General features: G+C 50.0%; 1 protein-coding gene across 4 annotated transcripts in view; it reads right to left on the bottom strand.

The window, feature by feature from the left end:
* Positions 1-26,725, bottom strand: part of LOC144151392 (uncharacterized) — a 458,541-nt gene that overhangs the window by 238,960 nt on the left and 192,856 nt on the right. For all 4 annotated transcript variants that reach the window (XM_077682433.1, XM_077682432.1, XM_077682435.1 and 1 more), the window contains 6 exons: positions 24,808-26,025; positions 21,251-21,347; positions 11,121-11,288; positions 10,320-10,457; positions 4,949-5,109; positions 291-411 (listed from right to left, as the gene is read on the bottom strand). In XM_077682433.1, coding sequence (XP_077538559.1) covers positions 291-411; positions 4,949-5,109; positions 10,320-10,457; positions 11,121-11,288; positions 21,251-21,347; positions 24,808-26,025 — 1,903 coding nt within the window. The remainder of the gene's footprint in view (positions 1-290; positions 412-4,948; positions 5,110-10,319; positions 10,458-11,120; positions 11,289-21,250; positions 21,348-24,807; positions 26,026-26,725) is intronic.

Genomic DNA, 26,725 nt, shown 5'->3' with positions numbered 1-26,725 from the left:
TCTGTCTTCAATCTGGTGCAGGTAACAAAAACTGACCGACATTTGTTATGCAAGGAGTTCCCTGGTTAGGCGTTACTGCACCACCACCAGCAGTCACCATTGCCCTTACCCCTGCACGCTGAATCCCTCTCCACTCCAGTATTTGATCGTGATCAGTGCATGTAAGGACACTGGGGTATTCTCGCCTCATCAGAGTCGAGAAAACACACTCGCATTCGCTGCCTCGAAACAGGGGAAAGGGGACACACTGCCTTCCCATTCCACCTGGCCAGTCCCCTTGGAGCGCTCACCTGCGAGATGTCGATGGGCGTCTTGGCCCAGTTGAACTCAAGCTGCCCGCGGAGCGTGCACTGCCGGATGCTCTTCATGGCGCTCTCCACGTAGCGCGCGTACGCGTCCTTGCTGTTGGAGCTGCAAAGGGCACCGAGGAAACCCAGCGGGTCACTGCACTCCACAGTTGGACCAGCAGGTTGCCGGCTCAGCTTCAAGCACTGCCGCCTCTTGCAGGGCTCGACAAACTCCTCCCCCAAATGAGGGCTTTTTCCTCTCCAAGCGAACACAAAGGGGACAAGGTTTCATTCAAGCAGTCCGATAAAATTAACACTTCCGTGACCGCGGAAAAATCAGTTGTTTCTGGGCCTACCTGGAAATATTCCTTTCTTGCCACAGACAATGAGCGATGCTGAAGTGTAAGATACGAAATAATAGAGAAAGAATGGAGCTTTCTAAGAGCACTAACTTCAAACAACAGATGTAATACCAATTTTATTAAAAAATTAACAAAGAAAAGTAACAGAAAGAGTAGCACACTGGTGAAAACATCAATGCCACTTTGTACAGGGTACTTATAAAAAAATTCTGAAATATTCAATTTCAACACAAGGGCCTAATAAAATATTACTGCAAAAATGAGCTCTGTAAGCACAAAAGTTATTACATACGTACAGTTAAATAACACTAGTGCCTACCGGTTAAGTAGGTTATGATATGATAAAGGAAGCATGGGGCTTTCCAACAGTAATCATCTCAAACAACAGACGCATTAGACATTTTATCAAAAAATTGTGAAAACAAAAAAAATAAAGAAAAAATGATAACCTCAATACTACTTCGCACATGGTAGACAAAACCAATTTGAAACATACAATTTCACCATAAAAAGCTTGTAGAATAATACTGCCAATATGAGCGGTGTAAGTACAAAAGTTATTTACATTCAAAAATATCAACAAACAGCCGCGCGCTGCTCCGGAGCGCTACGCCAAGGTCAACAACAGGCCGTCTGCGTGGAGAAAACTAAGCTCTCTGTGCAGCTGGCGCCAAACGGTCTCGCCCGAACTTTGTCGACACGCTGAAGATAAGAGCTGTGGCCTTTAAAACAGGGCCGCATCTATTTACAACAGCGTGCGCCCGCGATAGTGCGACCGGAGAAGAAAACGAAACTCAAGGGCTCACACTTGGTGATGGTCCGCGCCGACTTGACGCACTTTCACTCACCGTAGGAAAGTGAAAGTGACGAATGGAATTCGTCCTCTGTGTCTCTGCTGCTACCATCACGCACAGATGCAATCTCAGTTCGCCGTTAGCGCCAAGCATTGGCGGGCGGTGGCGACGCCATAACCGAAACCACGTGAGCTCGTCTCCCCGCCGGTGGACATTTAAAAATCCCCCACGCGGGGGAAAACGAAACTCGAAAGTGAAACTGATAAAATACTTCCTTGTTTACCATTTGAATGGCGTTAGCGGTCCAGAAGTGCTCGGAGAACGCCAAAATTTGAATTTATATTCATCGATAGCACACTATCGATGGGAATAGGCGCGGTGACAAAAGTGTTAGGCAAATATTTTGAGATCAAAGTGTTTTCATTGGAGTTTTTTCATTGGAAATTTCACTATTTCCAATGAAAACACTCCATTGACAATTTCTCACACATACTTCAGTAACTAGCCCATAAAAATACGACAGGCTCATTTCAAAGGCTTTGCAGAATTTTGCTGTGCCACAAAAGAAAACTTCCATTATAGTAATAATGACAAACTTGTGGTGGAAGTCACCACGAGATAAGAAATTATTATCTTATCTCGTGGTGATCTTATCGCCACGAAATTATTATCTTATCACCCCAATAGAAATACAACACTGTCAGTAAAGCTGTGAGCCTCGAGTGCTAGTATGGTGGCGCCATGATGTTCAGCATCCTCTTGCAGGCAATTTGGAGGTAATCTCTCTGTTGTGCGAGCAGGCGACGACCCGTAGCATCGCATTCAGGGCAGTACGATTATCAGCACAAGAAAGAATGAATAGCCGCTATTCCGCTCCAATGCAGTACAAAACAGCCAGACGGTGCTCTAATAATATGAAAAAAAAATTCACAAGGGAGACAAGAAAGAGATTCATCACAACAGAACCAGTTGTATACAAGCGGGGCTCTATGAAGACGATTTTGCAACGACTTCTAATAAACACCAGTGGCACTGCCCAAATGAAAGATAAAAGTACAAAGACCCGCGAGCCCACTTAAGAGAATAAAGAGAGGAGTGCATGTGCGTGTGCACCGTTTTCTGGAGGCGATGTGAGAGAAGGCACGATCGCTCAACCAATGAAGAACCTCCTGTTCTGTGGAGCCCAGGCCCACGCGAGAGCATAACATGACGTGGCGGCGTCACCATGGTGCCAAGAACACTTTGATGGCGTTGATTTGTTCAAAGTTAGGTCTCAGTCAGGGCATAGCTGGCATAACCCAGCAGCTGGCGGACAGCCTATAGTGAAGAGAACATCGACAACGTAACTTTCGCAGTGCCTGTATAAGCAAATTTCGCCACAGTGCCTTGTTGGCGCCACGAAGTGATTCAATGTCTGTCTGTGTATGGAATCACGTATGTGGAATCACAGCAAAACATTCTTGGGTATATTGCGACACTCAGGATATACGGCTTCAAGAGGCCAAAGATTCAGCTTTGTAGATACAGGTATTTGAAAATGCAACTGCGCAGCAAAACTCTCCCTTACTATTATGAGTGTTCATTCAATAGGCTAAAAAATGGCGCCTGATAAAAATGCACTTAAACAAATATTTTGTAATGTAGATGTGCGTGAGGAAGCTTCCTAGCTTGTTGTTTATTCGTGTATCACTCGCCATAGCCATGGTCACGGACATGGTAGATCACACAATGGGAGCTATAATTTCCCACAAATGGTTACTCTTGCACTCGTAGTGCCGATAAAAAAGGACCGTTTGGAATAATGGAGATTACTTCAAAGCTGATAGAGTTGTACGTTATGTTCGTGTAACTACATTCCAGCGTACGTAGTTAGGTATGCTCGTGCAGTTATCTGTCTCAGCGAAAATATTTTACACAAGCTCCAGTTGAACTCGCTTCCTTGGACACCTACTGTGGCAGAAACACGAACTACAAGTTGTACAGGGCCATAGGTTTGAGATATCTGAGAGTCATCTCAATAAAACTGCAGGTGTAAGTCTCCGAATCGTGGCTGGTGTGTTTCCATCCGTTTATTGTTACTGTGTAGCATAAATATTTAAGTTACTTGTGTTTTCATCTTAGCGTTTTCTCTATATAATAGCGGCCTGGCTACGTACAATGGCAGTGTGCATATAAGTGGGATGATCCGTGTATTTTCTGATGTATTTGCACACTTATGTGACACCAGAAGGCTAGCTGAGCTACGAAAAGAAACTCATTCCATTTTGTTGAATACACGTCATTTTTTCGCAGCGGTCCCATGCCAAGTGGGATGCAGATACGCAAATGCACCTATGGCTCTGTTCGTTTTAATTCTTCCTGGGTACTATGTGATTTGTGCGTGTCAGCGTCGCAAGCAGCTGATGCATGTAGGCTTTTATTAGCGAATTCCCAGTATAAAACATTTTCAAGTATATTCCATAGGGTTTCAATAAACAGACATTTATACCTGTTATGTAAATTATATTAATACAATATAACATGCATTTGCTTCTTTCCAACTGAATTTTGAGGGTTTTTCAATGAAGTAACATCAGAAATTGCTGTACGTCTCTTTATCTCCATCAGGGAGACTATGTCGCCAGTGATGCCAGGTGATGCCACACGTCACCTTAAAACTGCACTGCACGAGCAGCAGGATGGATTTTTCTTTTGTGCCCTACAAAATTTGGCAAGCCCTTTCAGTGAGTATTTTTCAACAGGCTTGTTACAGAACATTTACAGAACAGGCTGTACAGAACACACAGAACAGGCTTGTTACAGAACAGAACGGCTAGTTGGTGATACAACTTCGACATGGCGAAAAGCACAAGACAACAAGAGGTGTGTAACTGTCTCTTTATGTGTCCTTCGTCGCGCTTTTTACGATGAAGAAGTTGTTACAGAAGCATGCTCAATTAACTGTAACTGTAAATCTGAGTTTTATATTAACAATTGCGAAATATTCACTTGAATTCGCATAAATACGAACAAAATCATAATTCAGTTTGCAGTCATTTTGAAACAAAAATATCTTTGTCCCCACATCCCTAAAGATTTGCTCGGCATGGGCTTAGCTACAGCAAACTACTGGGTATATCGACTGAACCATATTCAGTCACATGTTCAAGTTTGTTATAGGCAGATAGAAAGCAAAAGCTAGTCGATAGTCGATATCTAGTCGATAGCCCACTGTCAAACGTCAGATTTGTTGGCAAGCATTTCACGTTGCTGATAATATGCAGCCTGCTTTGATGCAGCTTGACACACCATACCTGAATGCATGCCATTCATTATTCTTCAAAATTGGAAGCAAATGTCGAAAAAATGTACCTGAGCCAGGGAACCTTATTCTGAAGCTTCAAGAACATGGGCATGCCACCCGCATAGGTGGCGGAATGTCTTGTGAATCGCTCCAAACTGTTCAAACTGTTGAAACTGGAGAAAATGTTGAACACAGACCCTGTGCTCGAAGCATGCGCCGTACCTGGCGGCCTCCTGCAGGGTGGCGACGCTGAGGGGGTCGTTGACGTGACTCTCCCCGCCTTGGCGCCAGTGGTACAGGCCCGGGTTGCGCAGCACCAGGTTGTCGAACTCCCGGCCCGTGTAGGCCAGCTCGTGCCTCTGCACCAGCTCCCGCGCCAGCACCTGCACGCACGGTGGCCAGGGCGTGAGCGCACGTCAAGCAGCCTCCCCTTCTGGGCGGCGCACAAAAGTGGCACCAGGGCCCGCTTGCTCAAAGCCCAATAAGACAGCCTTGTTCGCAGTCTAATCTCACTGGCAGTCTTATTCTGAGCCTGTAAGACACCTTCCGGAAACTTATAAGACAGCGAATAAGACTGAATAAGCCTGCTCCGAGCAGTCTTATTCAGAGCCTTATGCTGACGTGTTCGGTCATTTCATCACTCCACACCGTGAAAAACGAGTGAAGAAGCCGTAAAAGTGGCAAACGATGCCGAGTGGCGGCGGCTTGACCGTCTGCTTGGAACAAATAAATGCCTGTTCCGCGGAGATCGACGCCGTTGGAAGCGCCGTCGGGAGAGCAGGTGGGAAGGGCCAGCCTCAAGGCCTCCTACCTGGATGTGGCAGCGACGGCTGCAGCCAACCACCGTTTTCAACTTTCGCTGTGCGCTATGGGCGCGTGCTTGTATTTCCCGGGTAGCGCGGCCTTTTTTCTCCCTTACGTCAAAGATGGACAGGGATGATCGTCTGCGGCCCAATATTTGCCCAGAGCAGACATTTGGCGGTCGAGCGTGCGGTGTAAATGTGTGATTGCCTGCTATGTCAGGTGTTGCCGCAGTAGCTACGAAAAGGTGGCACGGATATGACGGAACAAATATATTGTTTTATAAAATCGTGCCCATTACTTAGAAACAACAAATAGGCGTTAACAATAGAAAGGCAAGTACTTGTACTTGTATGTTTGTGTTGAAAGGCGCAAGGGTATCTGCGACCAAAGAGCGCCAAGACTCTGTTAGGTGGTCCTTCTATGTTGTGTTTGTGCAAAAATGTGGATGAAATGAGCATGGGTAAGGCATTGTCCAAGAATAAAACATAAAAATGCTTATAATGGTGGATGAAAGGAACAATGATTGATACATGACGGCGCCTGGAGCCTCAGAGCATGCTGCGCAACCAGACTCCAAGTGCGCACGAGAGAGGCTTCAGAACCTCCCTGAAATAGGAGAGAGTCTGAGGTCTGAAGTTACGTCCTGTAAGAAATAAGTTTTAAGAAATTTGCATATGCATGACAGGTTAAAAGACATTTGTAAGAGAACATTGGTTCGTCTCCTAAGAACAGTGAAGGGTGTAGTGGAATATTGTGTGTGTAGAGTTTCTGGCATCATTCATGAACGTACACTCAGTTAACGCGTGGAGAACGGAGAGCCGTTCCCCACACTTCTCACCAACTGGTGGAGTGTGCCATTCAAAAGATATACGAGTGTGGCGTGTGTGTGGCCCATTCGCAATCTACAAATGGCTACCTCTGTGAATCTATCTTGTTTCTCGGCGAAATATTTACCTATATAAGGTAAAATTGGTGCTGGAGGTAATTTGGAGGTAAGGTAATTTGGTCTTGGATTCTTTGTTCCATTCCTGCTGCCACATTTCACGAAGTCTCCGTCGTAAAGCTGGTTTCATGTCCACATATAGAACCAGAAGTCCATCCATGCCATTGCGAAGAGCAGCTGCTGCGGCAAAGCGGTCGGCGATTTCGTTACCCCGTATGCTGCTGTGCCCCGGAGCTCAGCACATTACTATCGTCATATCTGGAGCATAAGCCGCCATTATCTTCCTGATGAGCTGGTTTAATACAGGGTTTTTACTTGGTTTTCCCAAATGTACTGCCGTGACGACACTGAGAGAATCTGCAAAGATAACAGACTTGTATATTTCTGTCTGTGATGTACTCTACCGTAATTAAAGTTTCATATGCTTCTGCTGTAAACATGCTGCAGTTTGCATTCAGTGTCTTTGTACTAGTGAAATTGGGACCATTTGCAGCGCATGAGACAGCAGAAGCGGACTTCGAAGCATCTGTGTAGAAAGTTGAGTAAGGGTACGTTTGTTGTAAGTGTAAAAAATGCTGTAAAATAGGTTCTCTTGTTGCGTTTCTTTTGCTGATTTGTCTAAAAGATACATCACAACACACTGGACGCAGATCCCAAGCAGCAACGAGGTCAGTGGGAGCAGTCTTCGATTAGTCATTATATAAGACCCCAAGTTCCTGTGCCGGCATTACCGTTCTTAAGGGGAATGGCTTGGTGATAGAAGGATGGTTAGAAAAGAGATTGCTAGCCGACATGTCAGTGGTGATAGAATTACATGAATACCCGCCGCGGTGGCTCAGTGTCTAAGGCGTTGCGCTGCTGAGCACGAGGTCGCGGGTTAGATTCCCGGCCGCGGCGGCCGCTTTTCTCATGGAGGCGCATTGATTGATTGATTAATTGTAGGGTTTAACGCGCCGACGCAACGCAGGCGATGAGGCGCGCCGTAGTGGAGGGCTCCGGATTAATTTTGACCACCTGGGGATCTTTAACGTGCGCCGAAATCTCGTACACACGGGCGTTTTTGCTTTTCGCCTCCATCAGAAAAGCGGCCGCCGCGGCCGGGAATCGAACCCGCGACGTCGTGCTCAGCAGCGCAACGCCTTAGCCACTGAGCCACCGCGGCGGGTCTCATGGAGGCGAAAAGCAAAAACGCCCGTGTGTACGAGATTTCGGCGTACGCTAAGGATCCCCAGGTGGTCAAAATTAATCCGGAGCCCTCCACTACGGCGCGCCTCATCGGCTGCGTTGAGTGGGCGCGTTAAATCTACAATCAATCAATCAATCAATCAGAATTACATGGATGATTAGTCAACGATGCTGTCGTGAGAGCATATGTTACTGCTGTATACATCCGCTGGTGCTCTAAGCACCACTGGTCACACTCAACATATAGGCTTCGGATGAGATTTGAACGAAAGGCACCGGACGCAAGCCAGAGCACTGTGTGGAGGACTGGATCCAACATTTCTAAGGCTGTTTCAGTGGCGGATCCATATACGACACTGCCATAGTCTAGGCGCGACCTCACCAAGCTGTTGAAGAGACACAGAAGGCATGTTTCATCTGCTCCATAGGACTGGTGGGACAAGATTTTCAGTATGTTAATCGCCCTGATGCATTTATTCTTTAGTTGTTTAATGTGCGGAATAAACGTAAGCATGTTGTCCAGCACAACACCAAAGAATATGTTTCTTTTTTACCGGAATGGCCGCACCATTCAGAATATCAGGGTCAAGCCTTATACCACGCTGCTTCGAGAACAAAACATAGGTGGTTTTTCCGGGATTCACCTTAAAGCCACTCTCATCAGCCCGCTTGGCAAGCCTGTTCACACCCAGTTGGACCTGCCGCTCACATATCGATAGGTTACAGGACTTAAAACTGATATGTATATTGCCCCGAACCATGCTTTGGCTTCGTGACAATATCATCTACATATATATAGTAAAAAATAGTTGGCGGCAGTGCCTTTTGAAGAGTCTTAATCTTAATAATAAATAGTGTACAGCTGAGTACCCCGCTGCACCAGCTGCTGCACCAGCTCTTACTCGGAAGTTGCGCTCAGACAGGTACCTTTCTAGTTTATTCAGCATGTTTCCTGATACACCGTATGACTTCAGTTCATGCAGGATACCGTAACGCCAAGCCATGTCACACGCTTTTTCTATATCGAAGAAAATAGACATGCAGTGCTGCATGTGAACAAAAGCATTCTTGATGTACGTCTCCAAGGCCACCAACTGGTCAAACGTGCATCTGCCCAACCAAAATCCAGCCTGGCAGCTATCTAGGATTCCGTGATATTGCGTCGGATATTAATCATCTTTCAAGCAACTTGCTTAGGCAGCTGGCAAGGGCAATGGGACGATAACTAGATGGAGAGGAAGAATCCTTGCCTTCCTTCAGAATTGGCACAACGATTGACTCTCCACGCCCGCGGAAAGCGTCCAAGAGACCAAATTTTATTAAAGAGGAAAAGAAGAGTGTCAGTTGTGTCCGTGTGGAGGTTTCGTATCCTTGGCTGTGTCGGAGTAAGAATTAATGGATGATGACCTTCAGCAGTTTCTTTTGGCTTCTTTGCGGATGCGCTTTCCCATGGCTTTGGGGCGCTTAAAAGCAATTAGGTTTTGGGCAGTGGCTTATCTACGAAGAACACCCCAGGCCTTATTTTGTGTTTGCCGTGCAAGCCTGCATACTTCAGTCCACCAAGGCCTCCTCAGATTAGAAATACCACAAGATGCCTGGGGAATGGCACTTCGGGCAGACTCAAGATTCATCGATACCTAAGTGAATGATTGTTGAGTAGGAGAGTTTTAATTTTTCCTTAAACTTTGCCCAGTTCGCACCGGATTCTCTGAACTTTTTATGTGCGATGGAACTGCAGGGGCCTGTTTCTAGACATCTGAGGGTAACTGGGAAGAGATCACTTCCGTAGGGGTTAGTGTTGACCTCCCATTCAACGGACGGAAAAAGAATGGAAGACCCAATAGCCAGATCGATGTGCGAATATGTGTGGCCTGTTTGACTGTCGTATGTTGGCTCTTTTTCGTTGAATAGGCAAGCTCTGGATGGTAACAGAAACTTTGCCAGCAAGTGGCCCCGGGTATCTATATGTTCAGGCCCCCAGAATTCTCGGGCCCACGCTTCGCAGAAGACGATCTTTGCTTATGACTTCGTTTACGCAGCCAGGAGACCGAGGCCCAGCAGCGTGAGTTGGCCCACCAAGGATGGCGGATCATTGTAACGTATTTGTGACAAGGCCCAAATATGCCGCCTGATGGTCAGCATTCCTTGAATTTATCCTATCACGGTTCGAAATAAATGCTTTCCCAACACCGGCGACGGCAACAAGCCATTTTACGGCGTATTCCCCGCTTTTCCCTGGGCGCCTCTCTCGTGCTCGTCATGGTACCTGCTGTACCGCTCTCCAGACTGGCCCGAGTGCGTTCGAGCAACCGCACTAGTTCAAATCTTATTCGCTGACCTATTGACGTGCGTGAATAAAACTAGAGTGTGAATAAGACTGCCAATAAGCACGTGTGTTCGTCCAAGCAGGCGCAGTTGCAACCGCAAGTGCAAGCAGAGCCATTCATCTATAGCGGCAATCAACTCGGTCGCCAACCAGGCTCGGCGCAGTGCGCGTTGTGTGCCGCACGCCTTGCGCCTCCTCACTCTTCACACTCCCAAAGCAGCTGCTCCCCGCAGAGGCCTTTGAATGCTGATACTGTGCCCAATTGTCCCACCTGAGAAATTTTCTGGGCTGCTCGAAAAATGAGCAGTGGACTGCCCGCTGCATGATTTGCTCACCTCGAACGTGGCGCCGCCGATGCGCGAGGCGGTGTTGCGGAAGCATACGTCCACCACTTCCTGGGCCAGCCCCACAATCTCGAAGATCTGGGCCCCCTTGTAGCTGTGCAGCGTCGAGATGCCCATCTTTGCCATCACCTGCGGGCAACAAGGGGCAACAAGGTGCTTGCCCCCAAGGGCAGCGCGGGGACCCCACTCGACCCCTGCACGCAAACAAAGATGCCCTCCAAAGGGGTTTGGCACCGTGTCGAACGTCGTGAACTCGAATGGCACCACAGTTTTCACTTTAGCCACCGCGAAGGCCTTAAAACATTATGTTTGGAATGAAGCCACCGTCATCAAATTTCTTCCCGCGTCACTTAACACTGTGCAGCGGTCCAACTTTGCAGCACGACATCCCTACAGACTATAAATGTTTTCATTGCCGCTCTTACAACCCAGACTGTGTATGAGCTCCAGTAAAATATACAACCCCCTCCCTCTCATCTCCACATACAAAGCGTGTTTCCGAGACATGCATATTTCGTGTGATAGTTCTGCAACTCTCGCCCTGCGCCAAGAATGTGTGCAAATCATCATCTTTTCACAAAGCTGTACTCGTTACACTCGCCACCGCAGACAAAGTTATGAGTGAAACGCACCGACGCTACACAGGCGCGCCGCAGTGGAAGGGGGGAACGTGGGCCAGAAAGAAGGCGGCCATCATGGCTCCAAGCTCGGGGTGTCCCCTGCCTACCCTCTGCACCAAGGAAAAGTGCCCACACCAGACCGACCCCTGGACTGCGAGGCCCGGCTGCTGACCTTGGAGATTCCGCGCTCCATGGCGGCCACGTAGTTCTTGAAGACCTGCTCGTCCGTGAGGGGTGGCTGGAGGAGGCCGTCGGCACGCAGCGTAGAAATCATCTCAAACACCAGGTACGGGCAGATGGCATCCGCCCCGTAGCCCAGCAGGACGCACATGTGGTGCACCTCCCTGCCAGTTGAGACAGCAGCAGTCAGGACAGAGGCGAGACCGAGGGCCACGTCAGCCACACAATCATGACCCACACTATGCGTGCATCCCTTCGAACAACACCAGTAAGGGCCATATCCCTGACGGGGCAAAGCACAGAAACATTTCCCCACATGGCAGAGTTTTCAGGGGAAAAACTTGACCCGCCACGGGTTAACAAGTGAGCTGTCGCAAAAGGCACAGATGATGACTATCCCTGGGACAAGGAACTGCCCGCTGGCAGTGAAAGAAAGAGAGCAGCAATGACTGAAGCACGCAGTGTAATGCAACTAAACGTTTTAGGTGCAGAGCACTTTAGGCGCCTGCCTTGTCGTCGTAACTCGCTCGCTGGACCAAAGAAGAGCAACAGGGCGACCCGTGGTAACGCTGTCGTTCGGGGCGTACCCCAGAGACTTCGAAAGCCAAGAGGTTTATAAAGTCATAAGCGTTCGAAACTCATGAACTGCTGGCACTTGTCATACATCTCCCCGTTGTTCAGCGCAAAGAAAAGTATAGGTACATTTCAGGCAAAATATACGGAATTAACCTGCAGCACCCGCGTTTATTTAGTTAGGAACGATCGTTGGGTTGGTTTTTACGATAGTAAGCAAAAAATACGCGGAAAGGCTACACGCGCAAGGAGAAAATGGCGCGTTCGAATAGCCGCAGAAAGGCCCCGGCCGTGCAAGAAAAAAATGGCGCATTCGAATTGATGCAAAACAGCTCCAGCAAACAAAATTAAAGCAAGCACTGTTATGTCCGCGCAGCCAGTGACAAGCTCACACACGAGGACACTTAAAATATGGTTACTTCAGCCAAGAAGAACACGGCTTTTTGACTGGTCTGAAGCGCGGCCCCAAAGCGTCTCCCCGTCCACTGTCCATCTTCCCGCGGAGTCGGGAGAGGCATCGGCGAGGGAAAGGGTAGGCCCTGTCACGGAGGACATTGGCGCGCTGCCGGGAGTCGCCGACACAGAACTGCGCTTCCGCGCGGGAGCACGCACACAATATTTCTTCCCCCCTTAGAAAAGCGCCTGGTAGCAGTCAGGGGGGTGTCGCTGCCATGTGGATTTGCGTTGGTCGGTGGCTTTGGGGTGCATTGAAGACGGGAGCTGGGCGTCTGCGAGTGAGGTTGTCGGCGTTGCAGCGGCGCTTTCCATAGCGAGATGCCAGGCCCTGCTGACGGGTGGTGACGCACAACTTTCTTTAGAAGGGGCTGGTTAGCTAGAAAGACGGCCTCCGCTGGCGGAGCTGATTGAGGTGCCGCAGAGTTGTCGTCCCGGAAATCTCAACAAGCCACGACCGCAGGCCAATTCGTTTTTTTTGCGGTCGCTAGGAGCCATTCCGGCGTGAGTCGAAACTGGCGGGAGGGAACGTGTTCTCCCTTTTGCATCCCCCGGCTGCGCGATAGGTCGCGGGAATCCTGTGCCGCCTTTGAACATGGCTCTGGTCGAACGGCCGTGAGAGGCGTTCTCATTTCCCGCAAAAACATTAGCCTGCCAGGGGTCTGGCCTGTAGTACTTTGCCCTGTTGTGCGCTGCTTGAAAAGGAAGCGGGCCAAGCGTCGCTATAACACTGTCTCGTCCTTGCGAAGTGCCCTCTCCAGTTCGGCCACGTAGCGTTCGGCTTGGCCGTTTGTTGCTGGGTGGTACGGGGCGGATGTCACAGCAGTGATGCTGTTGTCTTTGTAGAATCGCCTGATCTCTGCCGACACAAAAGCCGTGCCGTTGCCCGATACTACTTTTTGAGGTAGACCGAACGTTGCAAACAATGCACGCAAGGCGTCGATGACTGCCACAGACGTTGGCCTACTCATTTGTATAACTTCCAGCCATTTCTTGTAGGCATCCACCACAACCAGAATTGCTGTTCCTTCGATTGGGCCTGCAAAGTCAACGTGCAGGGTGTTCCATGGGGTTGTTGGCTTCTCCCAATCAGGAATGGGGGCTCTGGGCGGGGCTTGTAGGTTTCCCTGGCAAGCTTGGCACATTTGTACAGCTGTTTCGATGTCGCAAATTCCTGGCCGGCACATGTAGCTGCGAGCACTTTTTCATGGCTACCACTCCTCGATGTCCAGCATGAATGAGGGACCTAGGCTTGCTCGTGTAGTACGTGCGGGATAACAACTCGTGACTGGAGTGTCACTTCAGCCGCGATGGAGACCTGCTCGTGCGTGAGGGGTGGCTCGAGGAGGCCGTCGGTACGCAGCGTGGAAATCATCTCAAACACCAGGCACGGGCAGACGGCGTCCGCCTCGTAGCCCAGCAGGACGCACACTCCGTTGCTCTTTTTTTAAAAGGCGTTGAAGTTTTCTCCACTCAATTTCTGCATGTGGCCTTGGTGCAGGGCCTCGCTCAGTTGCAACAACGTCGGGTCCTCTTGCGTCGATACGGCGACTGCGTCGGCGGTTAGCGGTGGATTTGGCAGGGCTTTAAACATCGGCACGCAGCCCACTTGTGGGGGATCCTCAATTGTTTTGCCGAGTGGCAGACGACTCAGTGCATCTGCGTTCTGGTGTATTTTTCCTGGGCGATGCACGAGCTCATAGTCGCACGCTGACACTTTTATGGCAGCGCATGAGATATTTCTTTCTGGAGGCCCAAAAGAGGTCCGTGTCTGCCAGCAATGTACTGGTGATAGTGTATGGTACCATACATGACTGCGAGTCCTCGACCCAGTTGTGTGTAATTGCGCTCTGCTACTGATAGGGTGCGGGAAGCGAAAACATTCGGTGCGTCCCTGCCTTGATCGTCGGCTTGTGAGAGCACTGCACCCACACCGTAGGGCGATGCGTCGCAGGCTAGATAGAAGCAGGGGCTTCGTTTAATCGTAGTGCCCGAGGACTACGCGCCGCTAGAGCAGGTCCTTAAGCGCGCCGAATGCCTTCTGGTGGCGTTGCGACCAGCTCCATGGGACGCCATTTTGTAACAGGTGGTACAGGTAGCTAGGCCCCGTTGCTCGTTGCTCTAGGAATCGATCGTAGAACATAATGAGCCCAAGAAAGGACTGCAGTTCCTGCTTGTTGGTTGGCGCTGGTGCCTCAGTGATAGCACGCACCTTGCCGTCAGTGGGATGAATACCTTCAGCATTGATAAGGTCCCCAAGAACTTTACCTTGGGCGCCGCAAAACAGCATTTCTCTATGCTTATGCGCAAGTTGGTGCTAGCTAAGCCGTCAAGTGCGAGCTCTATGCGTGCTGCGTGTTCTTCACTTGATGTGCCACTGAAGATCACGTCATCCAGGTAAACGCACACTCCTGGAATTCCAACAAGCCTGCACTCCATGTACTTCTGGAAAATCGCTGGGGCTGCTACCACTCCAAACGGAAGTCGTGTAACCCTGCAGAGGGCCCTTGTAGTGTTTATAGTGAGCAATTCAAATGCTTCTTCGCTCACCTTCAGCTGTTGGAACGCCTGGGTCAGGTCCAGCGTGCTGAAGATGTGGCTTCCAGGGAGTGCGCTGAAAACCTCCAGTGGCATCGGCACTGTGTAGGCAGAAGCCTTCGCTGCCGGGCTCACGGTGCTCCTGTAGCCTCCACAAAGACGTTGAGTTCCGTTTTTTTCCCTGACTCCGACAAGTGCTGTCTGAGTACTGCATCGGCTCAATGACATCCTGCTGCTCGAGCTGGCGAAGCTCTTCGCCGTACGCCGACTACATGGCAAAGGGCTTTGACAGATCCAAACTGATGGGAGGTCCGTTGTGTCCTTGAATATCATTAGCGAAAACCGTTTGCTAGTTCCTGTCACTCGGGAATATTTTCCTCGGTAGCCAATTGATACCACCTCTGACCGTTCTCCCAAGGGCGTCGAACCTATTTCAGCCCAAGAATCTAGATCCGGCCCCTCGCACGATAAGCAGCGCCCTTGAAGCAAACGTCTACGTTGGCACTACCCAGTAGGCCAGCTCCGACCCCTCGTCGCCGAGCAAGATGGGTGCATGCTGCCGCCGGTGTGGTGATGTCTATTCACTAATGAGCAAGCATGCTGCTCCGGAATCCTCCTCAAAGTGGATCGGCTGATGATGCAATGTGACATCGATCATGATCTTCGGTTGCTTGCGTAGGTTGAGAACGACATTCAGGACGTACGGCGCCGGTGACGCTGCTGGACTGCCGTGCGTCTCCGCCTGCGTTATGGCCTCTGAGGTGCTCAGGGGGTGCCCTGGACTGTTTCTTCTTTGTTATGCATGCCTTCTCAACGTGACCTCGTTTCTTGCAAAAATGGCACGTTGCGCTTTGAAGTTTGGGTGACCGCGCGCTGTGCTGCTCGTCACCGCGCCTTAGGTGGTTTTTTGCCACTTGCCTGGTGGGGCTAGAGCTAGTGATTGGTGAGGTATGCCGGCTCGGTGGGCTTCCGAATGTCACGCTGCCACTTGCCAGCACGACACGCTCAAATGGCGATGTCGTAAGCTTATGCGAACGTCAAGTCGGTCTCAGTGACAGGCGCTGTTGTAGGAAGTCTTCCCGCAGTCCGCACACAAACTGGTCACGGAGCATAATATCCAGTAGTAGCATGGTAGGGTTCACAGGTGGCGTGGCGACTGGGTGTTCGGCAGCTACCGTTGTGGTGGGCAGCGTAGCGAAGTTGAAATCGGCAGCCAGTTTTTTCACGCCGCAACGCAGGCGCTGACCGCTTCTCCCTCCATCTGGTCTCTGTTGAAAATGGGCCCGACTGTACACTTTGGATGGCCTCGGGTCGTAGTGCTTCTGCAGTGCCGCAACGATATCGTCGTAGTCCACTGCCGCTGGGGTGCTTGGCTGAACCAAGGAGGAGACGGTGTCGTACGTCTCCTCCACACAGCGTGAGCAGGTGTGCCTTCTTCTTGCTGGGGTCTGTGATTTTGTTGGCCTCGAAGTAGAATTGAAGGCGTCCAAACAATGATCTCCAGAAGTGGCCGTTGAATTCAGGTAGTCGTCCTGATGCGTGCTGTTGTGACGTTGTCATCCCACTGCTGACAACCAGTTGGTGCGTACGGGGCAGCCGACCTGAGCAGAGCTTTGTCGCCTCCGACATACGTGTGGTGAAGCGAACGGCCAGCCGCTGTTGCAGCCGTGAAGAAGTCCGAAAGCCGTAGGCTGACGTAACTGTTTACTTCATAGCGGGAGGAAAGCAACGCCCCGACGGGCGAGGCAACGGTACAGGACTCGAGTAGAGTGACAACATTGATTCACTGCTCAAACAGGAATGGGTTATAGCGCTTGCTGGGGTAGCACTTATACCCAAAAGCGTCAACGGTCAAAACAAGCGTTCCCTCGAGACTGTGCACACGCCACGATCGTCACAGACACACACAACACTCTTTCCAGAGTTCGTGAGCAGTCGGTTAATTATCTCTTAATTAATCTCTTTCTGCCCCTCAGTAGTACAGCCACTGTTTGTGGCACATGGCATCGGTGAAGCGTGACGAGCGGTTTGGTATCTCCCGCTAACGTGAAACTTTCTGCTTTTCTTGTGTTTCTTGACTATTGGCATATATATGTGAAAAGCCAAGGCATAAAGGTCAGTTGTAAGTCAGCGCTCGTGTTTGGCACATTCTTCTTGTGTTTTGTCTGAGTTTGCGCTGTTCCCCTTTTGCAATCATGCACCAACTCGCCCAAGCCTTAACCCTGTCGAGAGTAACGAATGCAGTCTTTTTGTGTTCATGTTCATCGACTTGAATTCGCCAATACGTGCTCTTTAGGTCCAGTGACGAAACGTACCAGGCATGTCGTAATTACCTACTCTCGGCAGAGGATATACATCTTGTTTGGTCACCTGGTTCCGTTTGCGATAATCAACGCAGGCTGCCGTCCTTTTTGACTATGACGCCGGATGACGCCCAGGGGCTTGTTGATGGACGTCGTCGCCCAGCATCTGCTGCCTTATCCCGTTCTTTTGCGCACACTCAGTAGGGGTTTGGCCGAACCAGTAATTGTGCGGCATTTGACCAACCGTGTTTGGCGAACACCCGATGTTGACGAGGAGTTGTCCGGGAACAGCTCGCAAAGCTGGCGTTGCTTTGTCAGCGGGAGGTTGCGGCTGTTGCCCACTGTGAGCTCATTTGTCACCACAGCTTCCCTCAGCAGAACGAAGCAATCCGTTGTGTTGGAGATGTCTTTTCCGCCGTTGACATTCATTTGTAAAGTTTGTCAGCAGGACCTCCGCTTCGCCGCACGCTACTGTCCCGAGGACTTTAGCGATGGCGATACCACTGTCCAGAAGAAGGCCTCAATAGGCAACTCAATAGGTCATCACACGTAACGAAAACAAGCATGCACACCCTTGTTTGTGGTAGGCTAACATTGTAGTCGACAATTCGCAGGTGTGTGGGTCGGTTGCCGGTAATTTCTGGTGGGCTCTTCGCAGAAAAACTGAAATAGCCTTCGCCGACAGTCGATTACTGCGTCATGCACACAAAGTTGCAGCACTTCGCGAGGATAACGAACGTGCGACACAATTCAAGTCGCTAATGCGGACCCTCGCGGTACATTTTCTGACACGCATGATCAGGTGACCCCCGGCAGTTCGAATCTGCGGTCCGTCCCATGGAGTCTTAGCCTTTCTGAGCCAGTCATAAAGTTGCCGACTGATTATGCAGTGGTCTGCCCAGGTGTCTACTAACGCGGTCATTTTGTGCTTGCTGAGAAAAACGCAAAGTTCGACACTCCAGTTTGCTTTGATGTCTAAGTTTTGAGCTGCTGCCTCCGCAACCGCCAGCGGTACCGGGAGGCCTCCTTCGGTGCTTCGACTAGTAGCAACCTTGCCTCTGAAAGTTGCGCCACCTACATTCTAATGTGTCGTGTGCCACTGCAGGATAGCGGCATGATAAAGCACAGGTGGTGGGTACGTGCCATGTGATGCAGCACTGCTGGCGGCTCGTGCTTTCGCGTGTCAGCCGTATCGCCCGGTGCTCCCTCTGTCTCACCAGGCCTAATCAATACTTCGCCCCTCCGTTTTTGTGAAGACAAATTGCGTGCGTTCCTCTTTGACAGGACAACAATTTCCTCATTGCAAATGTACCGTGTCCACAAATAGTCAAAACTCGATTTAACCAACTTCGAGAACTTCGGTATTTTGAGCTGTACATTTCTTGGTCACTTTATTCGGTACATTCGATTATATACTGTAGTGGCCTCCAGCAAGGTTATGCGGCGTCGTATTTGCGGCCCGCACGCATAAAAAGTGGACGAAGAATGGCCCCCGGGGGCCTACAGGTTATTTTCTAGCAACGAAAGCGGAGGTCTGCTTGCGTGCGCTTTGCCAGCAACGGCCACACGTGTTTCTCGTAAGTGCGTCTTCCATATCTTCGTGCACTCTGCCAGATCAAGGGAATCCCACCCACCCTTGACCCGCTGTCGGCACAAGGGCTTCGGCATCTTCAATGGCTTCGTCGGCCACCCCTTCCTCCAAGCAGGGAGAGAACAGGGTCGACGGGTTTGCGAGCACTCCTGAGAGCAGGCAGAAGCGCCTCTTTCGCAGTAGTCTTCCAGCAGCCACAATGGCCTTCTGGAGCAGGTTGGGAGCAGCCGGACAGGGCATCACCCTTTCACAGCATTATGGTGCCTCCATAACCTACCTACCATGCACAAGAACATACTCCGAACCAGGAATGCAGATCTTGCCTTGTACCTGGAGGTTTACAACATCTACCGTCGCCCCCAGCGAACGCGCCGCAATATTTGGTTCAAAGGTCAAACCTCACTCCTGGAGCCGAAGGGTATCGATAATAGGACTCGCTTCGTATTCAAGAAACAGCCGTGTTTAAGTGAACTCAAGGAGGAACTCAATAAACCGAGGCATTTGCTTGCATTTTTTCCCTCGAACAGCGGTTTCAATGCGTGTGAAGCTGAAGCTTAGTCTTCGCCCGTCCCGGGGTGTCGAGAGTCCACGAACATACGCCGTACACTACGTCACAAGAGCGTGTCAGAAGGCGTAATTAATGTTGGACCATCCTCCCAATAAGCGAAGCTAACCGCGAAGTTCACAGGCAAAAATGAGTCATTACCACACAACAAATGTGAACCGAATTATCAAAGCTTTAAAGACTCTATTCGTTCAATACATGCACCTACAGACGGTTGCGGGCCCCAAAGCTAGGGTCGTCAAAAATGGCCGACTAAATTAATAAACCTCAACATAACATGCGAACAATATTCTACCTGTTTTCTATCGGTTTGCAATGCGACACAAAAACGTTTTAGTTGCATTTGGTCATTTTCCAGTTATTGTGGTGCCGCGGCCGACACTGGCTCACAAAACTGCACTAATGTGACACAAACAAATCTTAAGAGAAGGCGTAGTACAGCGGAAAAGGTGTGTAGTACCTGCAGCCTTACGGCTAATCCAAAGACAAGTTCCAAAGCCACTCATAGCCTTGATGAAACCGAAACCATAACTTCCAAACAGTTTTGGGGCACGGGCATCATGGCGGTCGTACCTTGCGGCACAATTTGGGCGCTGCGCCAAAGGATGGCGCTGATATACTGAGTTCGGCGCAGGATGGCACAGGTAAACCAGTTTGGTGCTCAAATTATGGCGCCAATGGCGCAGCTGTTCCACCCCTGCAAAGTGCAAGATACCTCGGTGACCCAGCCCTCGCGTGGTAAGAGAAGCTGGCCCGGGCAGGCACTTCATCCCCTCCTCCCTTTCACTTCATGCAGGTGCACGGGACTCGCCACAGGACCCGGTAGCGTGTTTCCAAACGCTTCGCTGCACAGAGCACGCGCGTGACATGTGTGATGTCACCGCGGCCGCTATTCTTTTGAGCGCCTGCTAAAACTAGCCCACCGTTCACGCTCTGTGGCCTGGATGTAGAGCACTGAGTACTGGCGGTGATGGCTCGGATTCGGGCCCCAGCAGGTCTATTTCTTAGTTTTATTTTGGCTTTACTTAGCTTTTCTTCTAAATTTAATTTTTTTGCTAAACCAAATCTACGTGTTGTTTTTGTTAATAATAGTGATTTGGTATGTTTTAGGTCGCTTTAGCTTGGGGCGCAGCCAGTGACGACGTTCAATGATCGTTCTGCATCTCGCGAAAAGACATGTCACGTGGGTGCTCTGTGCAGCGAAGCGTTTGGAAATACGCGACCCCGGCATACAGACCTGGCCCCCAGACCTGAAGCAGCAGCTGACAACGGTGGACTGCGTCGCTGCCCTGCCACGAAGGCATAATCTCGTGCCTGAGCTCCTAGCTTACAAGAACTGCTTCGGCGACTCAACGCCTGCATGTGCACTTGCCGATCCAGAGGGTGAACCGTGGACCATGCGTCTGGGGGGGAATCGCAAAGCTCCACGTTGGTGAGCTCGATTGTCGGCACACTGGCGCCACCCGATGGATGCCGCTTTCCGCCGCGCAGTTTCGTAAAATCGGGACAAGAGCGCCCCGCGATGTTATTTTTGCCGCACCACGAATAAATCTCGAGGCGTTCTGTACAAAATAGATCAGAAATTTATACTTTTTCAGCTATAACTGTAGAGAAGATCCAATAAACTGGGACCAATCATGATCATTATTTTACTATTCCGAATTAGACAAAGCACTGTGCTTTATGGGCGCTTGAGGGGCAGATTCGGATTCCTTTGCTAAATCACGTTGTTGGTTAAATCATGTTTCCACTGTAGTTCAACATAAAGGACAATTCTATGTAAACAAGTTCGGTACAGCCGGGTTTGACTAAAAGGGTCATGGTTTGGGCCTGTTGGTGACGCATAATGGGAACTGAAAGCGCAAATTAGACACGGACAAAGAAATGGGACAACAGGACGGGTTTGACTCTATGCACAGGGGGTTTCTAGGGCACCTGCAAGCAGAAAGAGCATTTTCTGCCACGTACAGGGCAGGCCGCAGCAGCAGCAGGTGATCCTCCATCGACAAACCGACTGCACTGGCTGCCCCATGAATTGGGGGCTGAAGCGAGCTTCGGAAAGTTGCACGGGAGGAGGAGGAGGAGGAGGTGGCGTGCACTTGCCTGGCCTCGCCGGTCTCCACGATGAGGCCACACTTCATTCTCTGGCGCATGTTGATCAGGTGGTGGTGGACGGCACCAAGCGCCATGGCTGCGCTGCAGGGGGGAGGGAGGGGGGCAACACCGTCAGCATCGCCCTCGGCTCAGAGCCACCTCTGCAGCCCCAGGGCGTGCACGGCAGCGGGAGCGAGTGCTCCCGGACAACGTCGTGCGGGGCACTGGGTGCAACCCCGGTGCAAGCTCGACAGCTCAGTCGGCACATGTGATCCATGCTTTGAGGCATACTGGCAGGTGCTGCTACCCCCCTGACAATCAAATGCACCCCATTTACTTTCAAGTGCATGAAATCCCTTTGTTGGTCGAGATGAAAAGAATGAACTAAATTATCGCCCAATCTCAGTGCTACCATTTTTTTTTCTAATTACCTTGAGAAAGTTATTTGTAACAAAACAGAAGTTTTCTCCAAGAAACACAACCATATAACTGACTGCCAGTTCGGCTTTAGAAAAAAACGCTCTACAGAAAGTTTTCTATTATACAGGAAGACACTATCCTAGAAAGATTTTGAAAAAAAGACTACTTACACTAGGTAATTACCTAGATTTCAGTAAAGCGTTTGATCGTGTTAATCATGCAGCACTTCATACTAAGTTAGAAAACTACGGTTTTCGCGGTGTGTCCCTTAATTTCGTGCAGTCTTCTTTGCGGAAGTTTACATTATGTAGAAATAAATAACCATAAATCACAAATTAAGCCCATTAAGACTGGTGTGACACAAGGCAGCATTCTTTGACCTATTCTTTTTTAATCTACATAAATGATATTACGCGCACACAGACAAATCGTAAATTTATCATATATGCTGACGACTGCACTGCATCAGTTTCTGGGAAAAATTTAGAGACTATAGTACCTATATCATGTTCTATATGTTACAAAATACAAGAATGGTCCCACAAAAACTGCCTAACTCTTAACGAACCAAAAACTAAAGGTGTACTTTTCCGCCCTTTAGGCACGGCAGAGGTTGTACCCGACAGTATGCTTTTAGGCCCATTTAAAATAAGTATTGTAAAGTGTGTAAAGACCCTTGGATCATTTTTAACGAGAACATGTGGAACGAGCATTTGAATTCATTCTGCTCGAAAACGCAAAAGGCTGCCGGAATGATTAATAAGTGTTGTCATTTCCTACCCACTGGCATCAAGCGACTTTTATACCATGCGCTGTTAACTACTGACATCAAGGCGCTTAACTACTATCTTAACTACTGTCTTAACTACTGATAGTAGTTAACTATCTTAACTACTATCTTAATTACTGTGCTTTCATGTGGGCAAACACCACCTTGCAAAACCTAAATAGAGTACCGTTACTGCAAAAGAAAGCCATTCGGGCAATTGAGAATGTTCCTTTTCCAGCACACACTAAAGACTTATTTTCAAAACACCAAATAGCAAAGGCAGAGTACATATATCAATATAAACATATCCGCACATACAGCTCTGCTAAACGAGGCAAAATAGACACTTTTCTGGACTTAGCGCATTTACACGAAACCGTAAATGTATATTCACACCGACATAAGCCACCTTGGAAGATCCCATCATCACGGACGCATCATTAACAGCAGCTACTAAAGCATACACTTCCAAATACACTTAATGCACAGACAGCATATATGATTAGTGACTCTGTCTGCACAGACAGGAAGTTGACATTCTGGCTGTTAATGATGCCCGCATATTGGATACGTTTTTGTAGGTTTTACTTGTAAATTTTCACTGTTTTATTAATTTTGTAAATAATTTTTTTCAATGTACGTCGTAAGTGGCCGGAAATTCCCGTGTCGTCATTGCTGTCATTGCCGCGTCGGCGGACGGTGCCCTGTCGGCGGACGGTACCTAACTCTTAACGAACCAAGAACTAAAGGTGTACTTTTCCGCCCTTTAGGCAGAGTACATATATTGTTGCAGCTTTTTCTCCGTCCCCTTTTTTCACCTGTGCAAGAACACTGGTGGAAATAAAATTTTGATTGATTGATTGATTGACTGATTGATTGATTGATTGATTGATTGACTGATTGACTGATTGACTGATTTATTGATTGATTGATTGATTGATTGATTGATTGATTGATTGATTGATTGATTGATTGATTGATTGATTGATTGATTGATTGATGTTCCCCTCGAATAAACTACAACCTTTCATGCCGGTATTATTCTAATCTGTTTGCAATGAGCCACAAAACCTTTTTTTCATTTTGGTCATTTTCCATTGACTGTGGCGCACCGGCCGAACCCGGAAGACACTACTATGCAAATGCACACAGAAATTCAAATAGAAGGCACGTAGAGTCAGTGACCATACGGCTAAGCCAAGGCCGAGTTCTATAGCCGCTCATAGCATTGATGCAACCGAAAACAAGATGTTTCAGCCAAGTTTTCGGGCACGGGGCATCATGGCGGTCGTATCTCGCGGTCAATTCAGGCGCTGCGGCTAAGACGGCGCTGATACACGAGTTTGGCGCAACCGGGTCGGTTCGGCACAGGATGGAACAAGTTTGGCGCTCAATGGCGCACATGGCGCAGCTGTTCCACCTCTGCAATAAGTTTAAATCCTTTGCTGAAACAAAGCTAAATTTACTGCTGCACTCCTTGGTCCTTCTAGAGCACAAAGAGGTAAAAAGTATTCGAGTATTTCATAGATGGATAATAAAAAAGTTGCCCAAAAAGGAACGGCACAACATGCTGCACAACTCCTAACTCACACCACATAGACGAAAACTGGCTGCATATGTGTGCTCAGGATGTTAAAATACACTTAATGTGTAAATCTCAAACATACAGACTACAAAATAACAAAAATGTGCAATAAAAATAACAAAGGTGTACGTAAGACCAGAGTCCCCCCTTAAGTAGCCATCAGTTTACAAATATCTTCTGTACTTTTTGAGTTAGCAGACTAATTACCTTCACAAAGCTGCCCCAACAATAATGAACTAATTAGGCAAGAATTCAACAAGATTTTTGTCAGTGCGATCAGGAGGGTCTATTCTGTGCAGCGAAGCTATTAGATTATTGCTTTATGTCTTTTAGGTATACAAAAACAAAGACAGAAGTTTCACGTTCTTTTTGACGTAAAACTATTTTCGATTTTGAAAGGGTGAAACTTTCCTTGTTCTTTCTTTTGTCTCAAGGACATAATGCAATAATTTAAAATCTTCCTTGCACAGAATAGACATGTCTGATCACACTGATGTAAAAATCTTGTTGACTTCTTGCCTAATTAGCTAGTCATGTCAAATGCATGTTTCCGGGAATTAGTCCTCTACTTAAAAAGTATAGAAGGCATCCTTGGACTGATTTCAGTTTTGTTATTAGAATGGTTAGTTACATAAATGCTCCTTCCTATTGTGAATAAAGTCGTTTTACCTGCCCCGTCCCCCCTTTTTCCGAAGTTCAGAGCCACATACATACGCCCTTGTGTGGGATGCGCCCACACCGCAGGTGTTTGCACCATAAATGGTCTCGACGGGAGCCCCCCAGCGCACCTGATTGGGATGAAGTCCTTGCCGGCCTTGCGGTCGGAAAGCACCAGCAGGGTGTAGCCGTATTTGGCGGCCGCGCAGGCCTCGTCGCAGACCCTGCGAATGGCGCCCAGCAGGCCGGGGCCCCCCTCGCTGGCCGAGAAGACCATGTCGATGACCTTGGTGCGCCAGCCCCGGTAGGTGGTCTCCTTGAGCACCTCCATGTCACGCAGGGACAAGATGGGCTGCTCCAGCCACAGGCGGCGGCACTGCGCGGGGCTGGGCTCCAGGATGTTGGCCTCGGGCCCGACGGGGCAGGCCAGGGACATGACGATGCGCTCGCGGAACGGGTCGATGGGCGGGTTGGTCACCTGGGCAAAGAGCTGCTTGAAGTAGTCGTAGATCAGCGGCTGGCTCAGCGACAGGCAGGCCAGGGCCGCGTCGTTGCCCATGGAGCCCAGGGCTTCTTTCTCCGTCTGCACCATGGGCAGCAGCAGCATGTGGATGGTCTCGGTGGAGTAGCCGAACAGGGGCAGCCGCAAGTCCTGGAACACGCGGCTGCTCTTGGCGAACGTGCTGGTGTCCTGGCGGCGCAGCCCCGGCACGTGCACGGGCCCCGCGGCCTCATGCAGGTCCTCCAGTGTGAACAGCTCGCGCAGCCACGCGGCCAGGGGCCGCTGCCGGGCGATCTGCAGCTTGAGCTCCTCGTCCCGGGTGACGCTCTGGGCGTGAGTGTCCACCAGCAGCATGCGACCGGGGCGCAGGCGGCCCTTCTGGACCACCGCCTCGGAGGGGACGTCCAGCACGCCCACCTCGCTGGCCATGACCATGTAGCGGTCACGGGTGATGTAGTAGCGCGACGGCCGCAGCCCGTTTCGGTCCAGGATGGCCCCGATGTAGCGGCCGTCCGAGAAGGTCAGCAGGGCGGGTCCGTCCCAGGGCTCCATGATGCAGCCGCTCCACTGGTAGAACTGGCGCTTCTCGGCGCTCATCTCGGTGTTGTTCTGCCACGCCTCGGGCACCATGGTCATGACCGCCTCGGGCAGCGACCGCTGGCCGGCCATCACCAGGAACTCGAGCACGGTGTCCACGCTGCCGGAGTCCGATAGGTTGGGCTCCACCACGGGGTACAGCTCGCGCAGCTTGTCCCCAAAGAGGGATGTGTGCATGACGCCCTCGCGGGCACGCATCAGGTTCACGTTGCCCTGCAGCGTGTTGATCTCCCCATTGTGGGCCACCAGCCTGCACCAGGGAAAAATGGGCTCCAATCGACGCTGCAGTGAAGGTGGTTGGAAAGCAAAGCTGTAAGTCACACCCTCTACAATTGCCCATGAGACGTCGTCACCTGAATTCACACACGTGGCTCTACAAAGAGTGAAACCAGAGATTCTGCCAGCCATTACCTGGAATCCGCGGGGGCGGCGTCCCGAACGCAGCAGCGTTGGCCACGGCCGGGCCAGAGCACCGGACGCCGCCGCTCTAGCCCAGCCGTGCTTCAGCAGAAAGAAACCGGAGGTAGAGCAGGAGGGCGGCACGCGCGGCTACTACGTCATCTCTCTCACCATCTCTCCTTCACTCTCGTTTAATGTGATGCCTCCAAAAAGCGCCCTCCTCCCGCTCCCCAGCCGCTAAATCGAAACCAGCGTCTGCCTCCCCGTCTCCACACTTGGTCGCTAAGACGACGGGCCCTCACTCCGCGTCTCTTTAGGCCCAGGTTCGATCCCTGGCGGTGCCAGTAGTTTTACAGCAGCCGACCGATTTTTCAGAGCTGGAGGGGAACGAAAAATAGTCCGAATAAAAGAGCAGTCCGCAAAATCCGCTAGTCATTACTCCTATGGGATAAGTGGCGGTTCCTTGGGAAAGTCGGAAATATCCAGCTAGTCCGAATTTTCGGTGTCCAAAAAAACGGAAGTTTCTTACGGCACTTGCCACGACATGTTGT

Source organism: Haemaphysalis longicornis, unplaced genomic scaffold (assembly GCF_048455015.1).
Source record: "Haemaphysalis longicornis isolate Haplotype H1 unplaced genomic scaffold, Haemaphysalis longicornis Haplotype H1 scaffold_9, whole genome shotgun sequence".
In the NCBI taxonomy this organism is placed as follows: Eukaryota; Metazoa; Arthropoda; class Arachnida; order Ixodida; family Ixodidae; genus Haemaphysalis; species Haemaphysalis longicornis.
The sequence above is the reverse complement of the archived record's forward strand: the minus strand, read 5'-3'. Positions and strand labels throughout refer to the sequence as shown.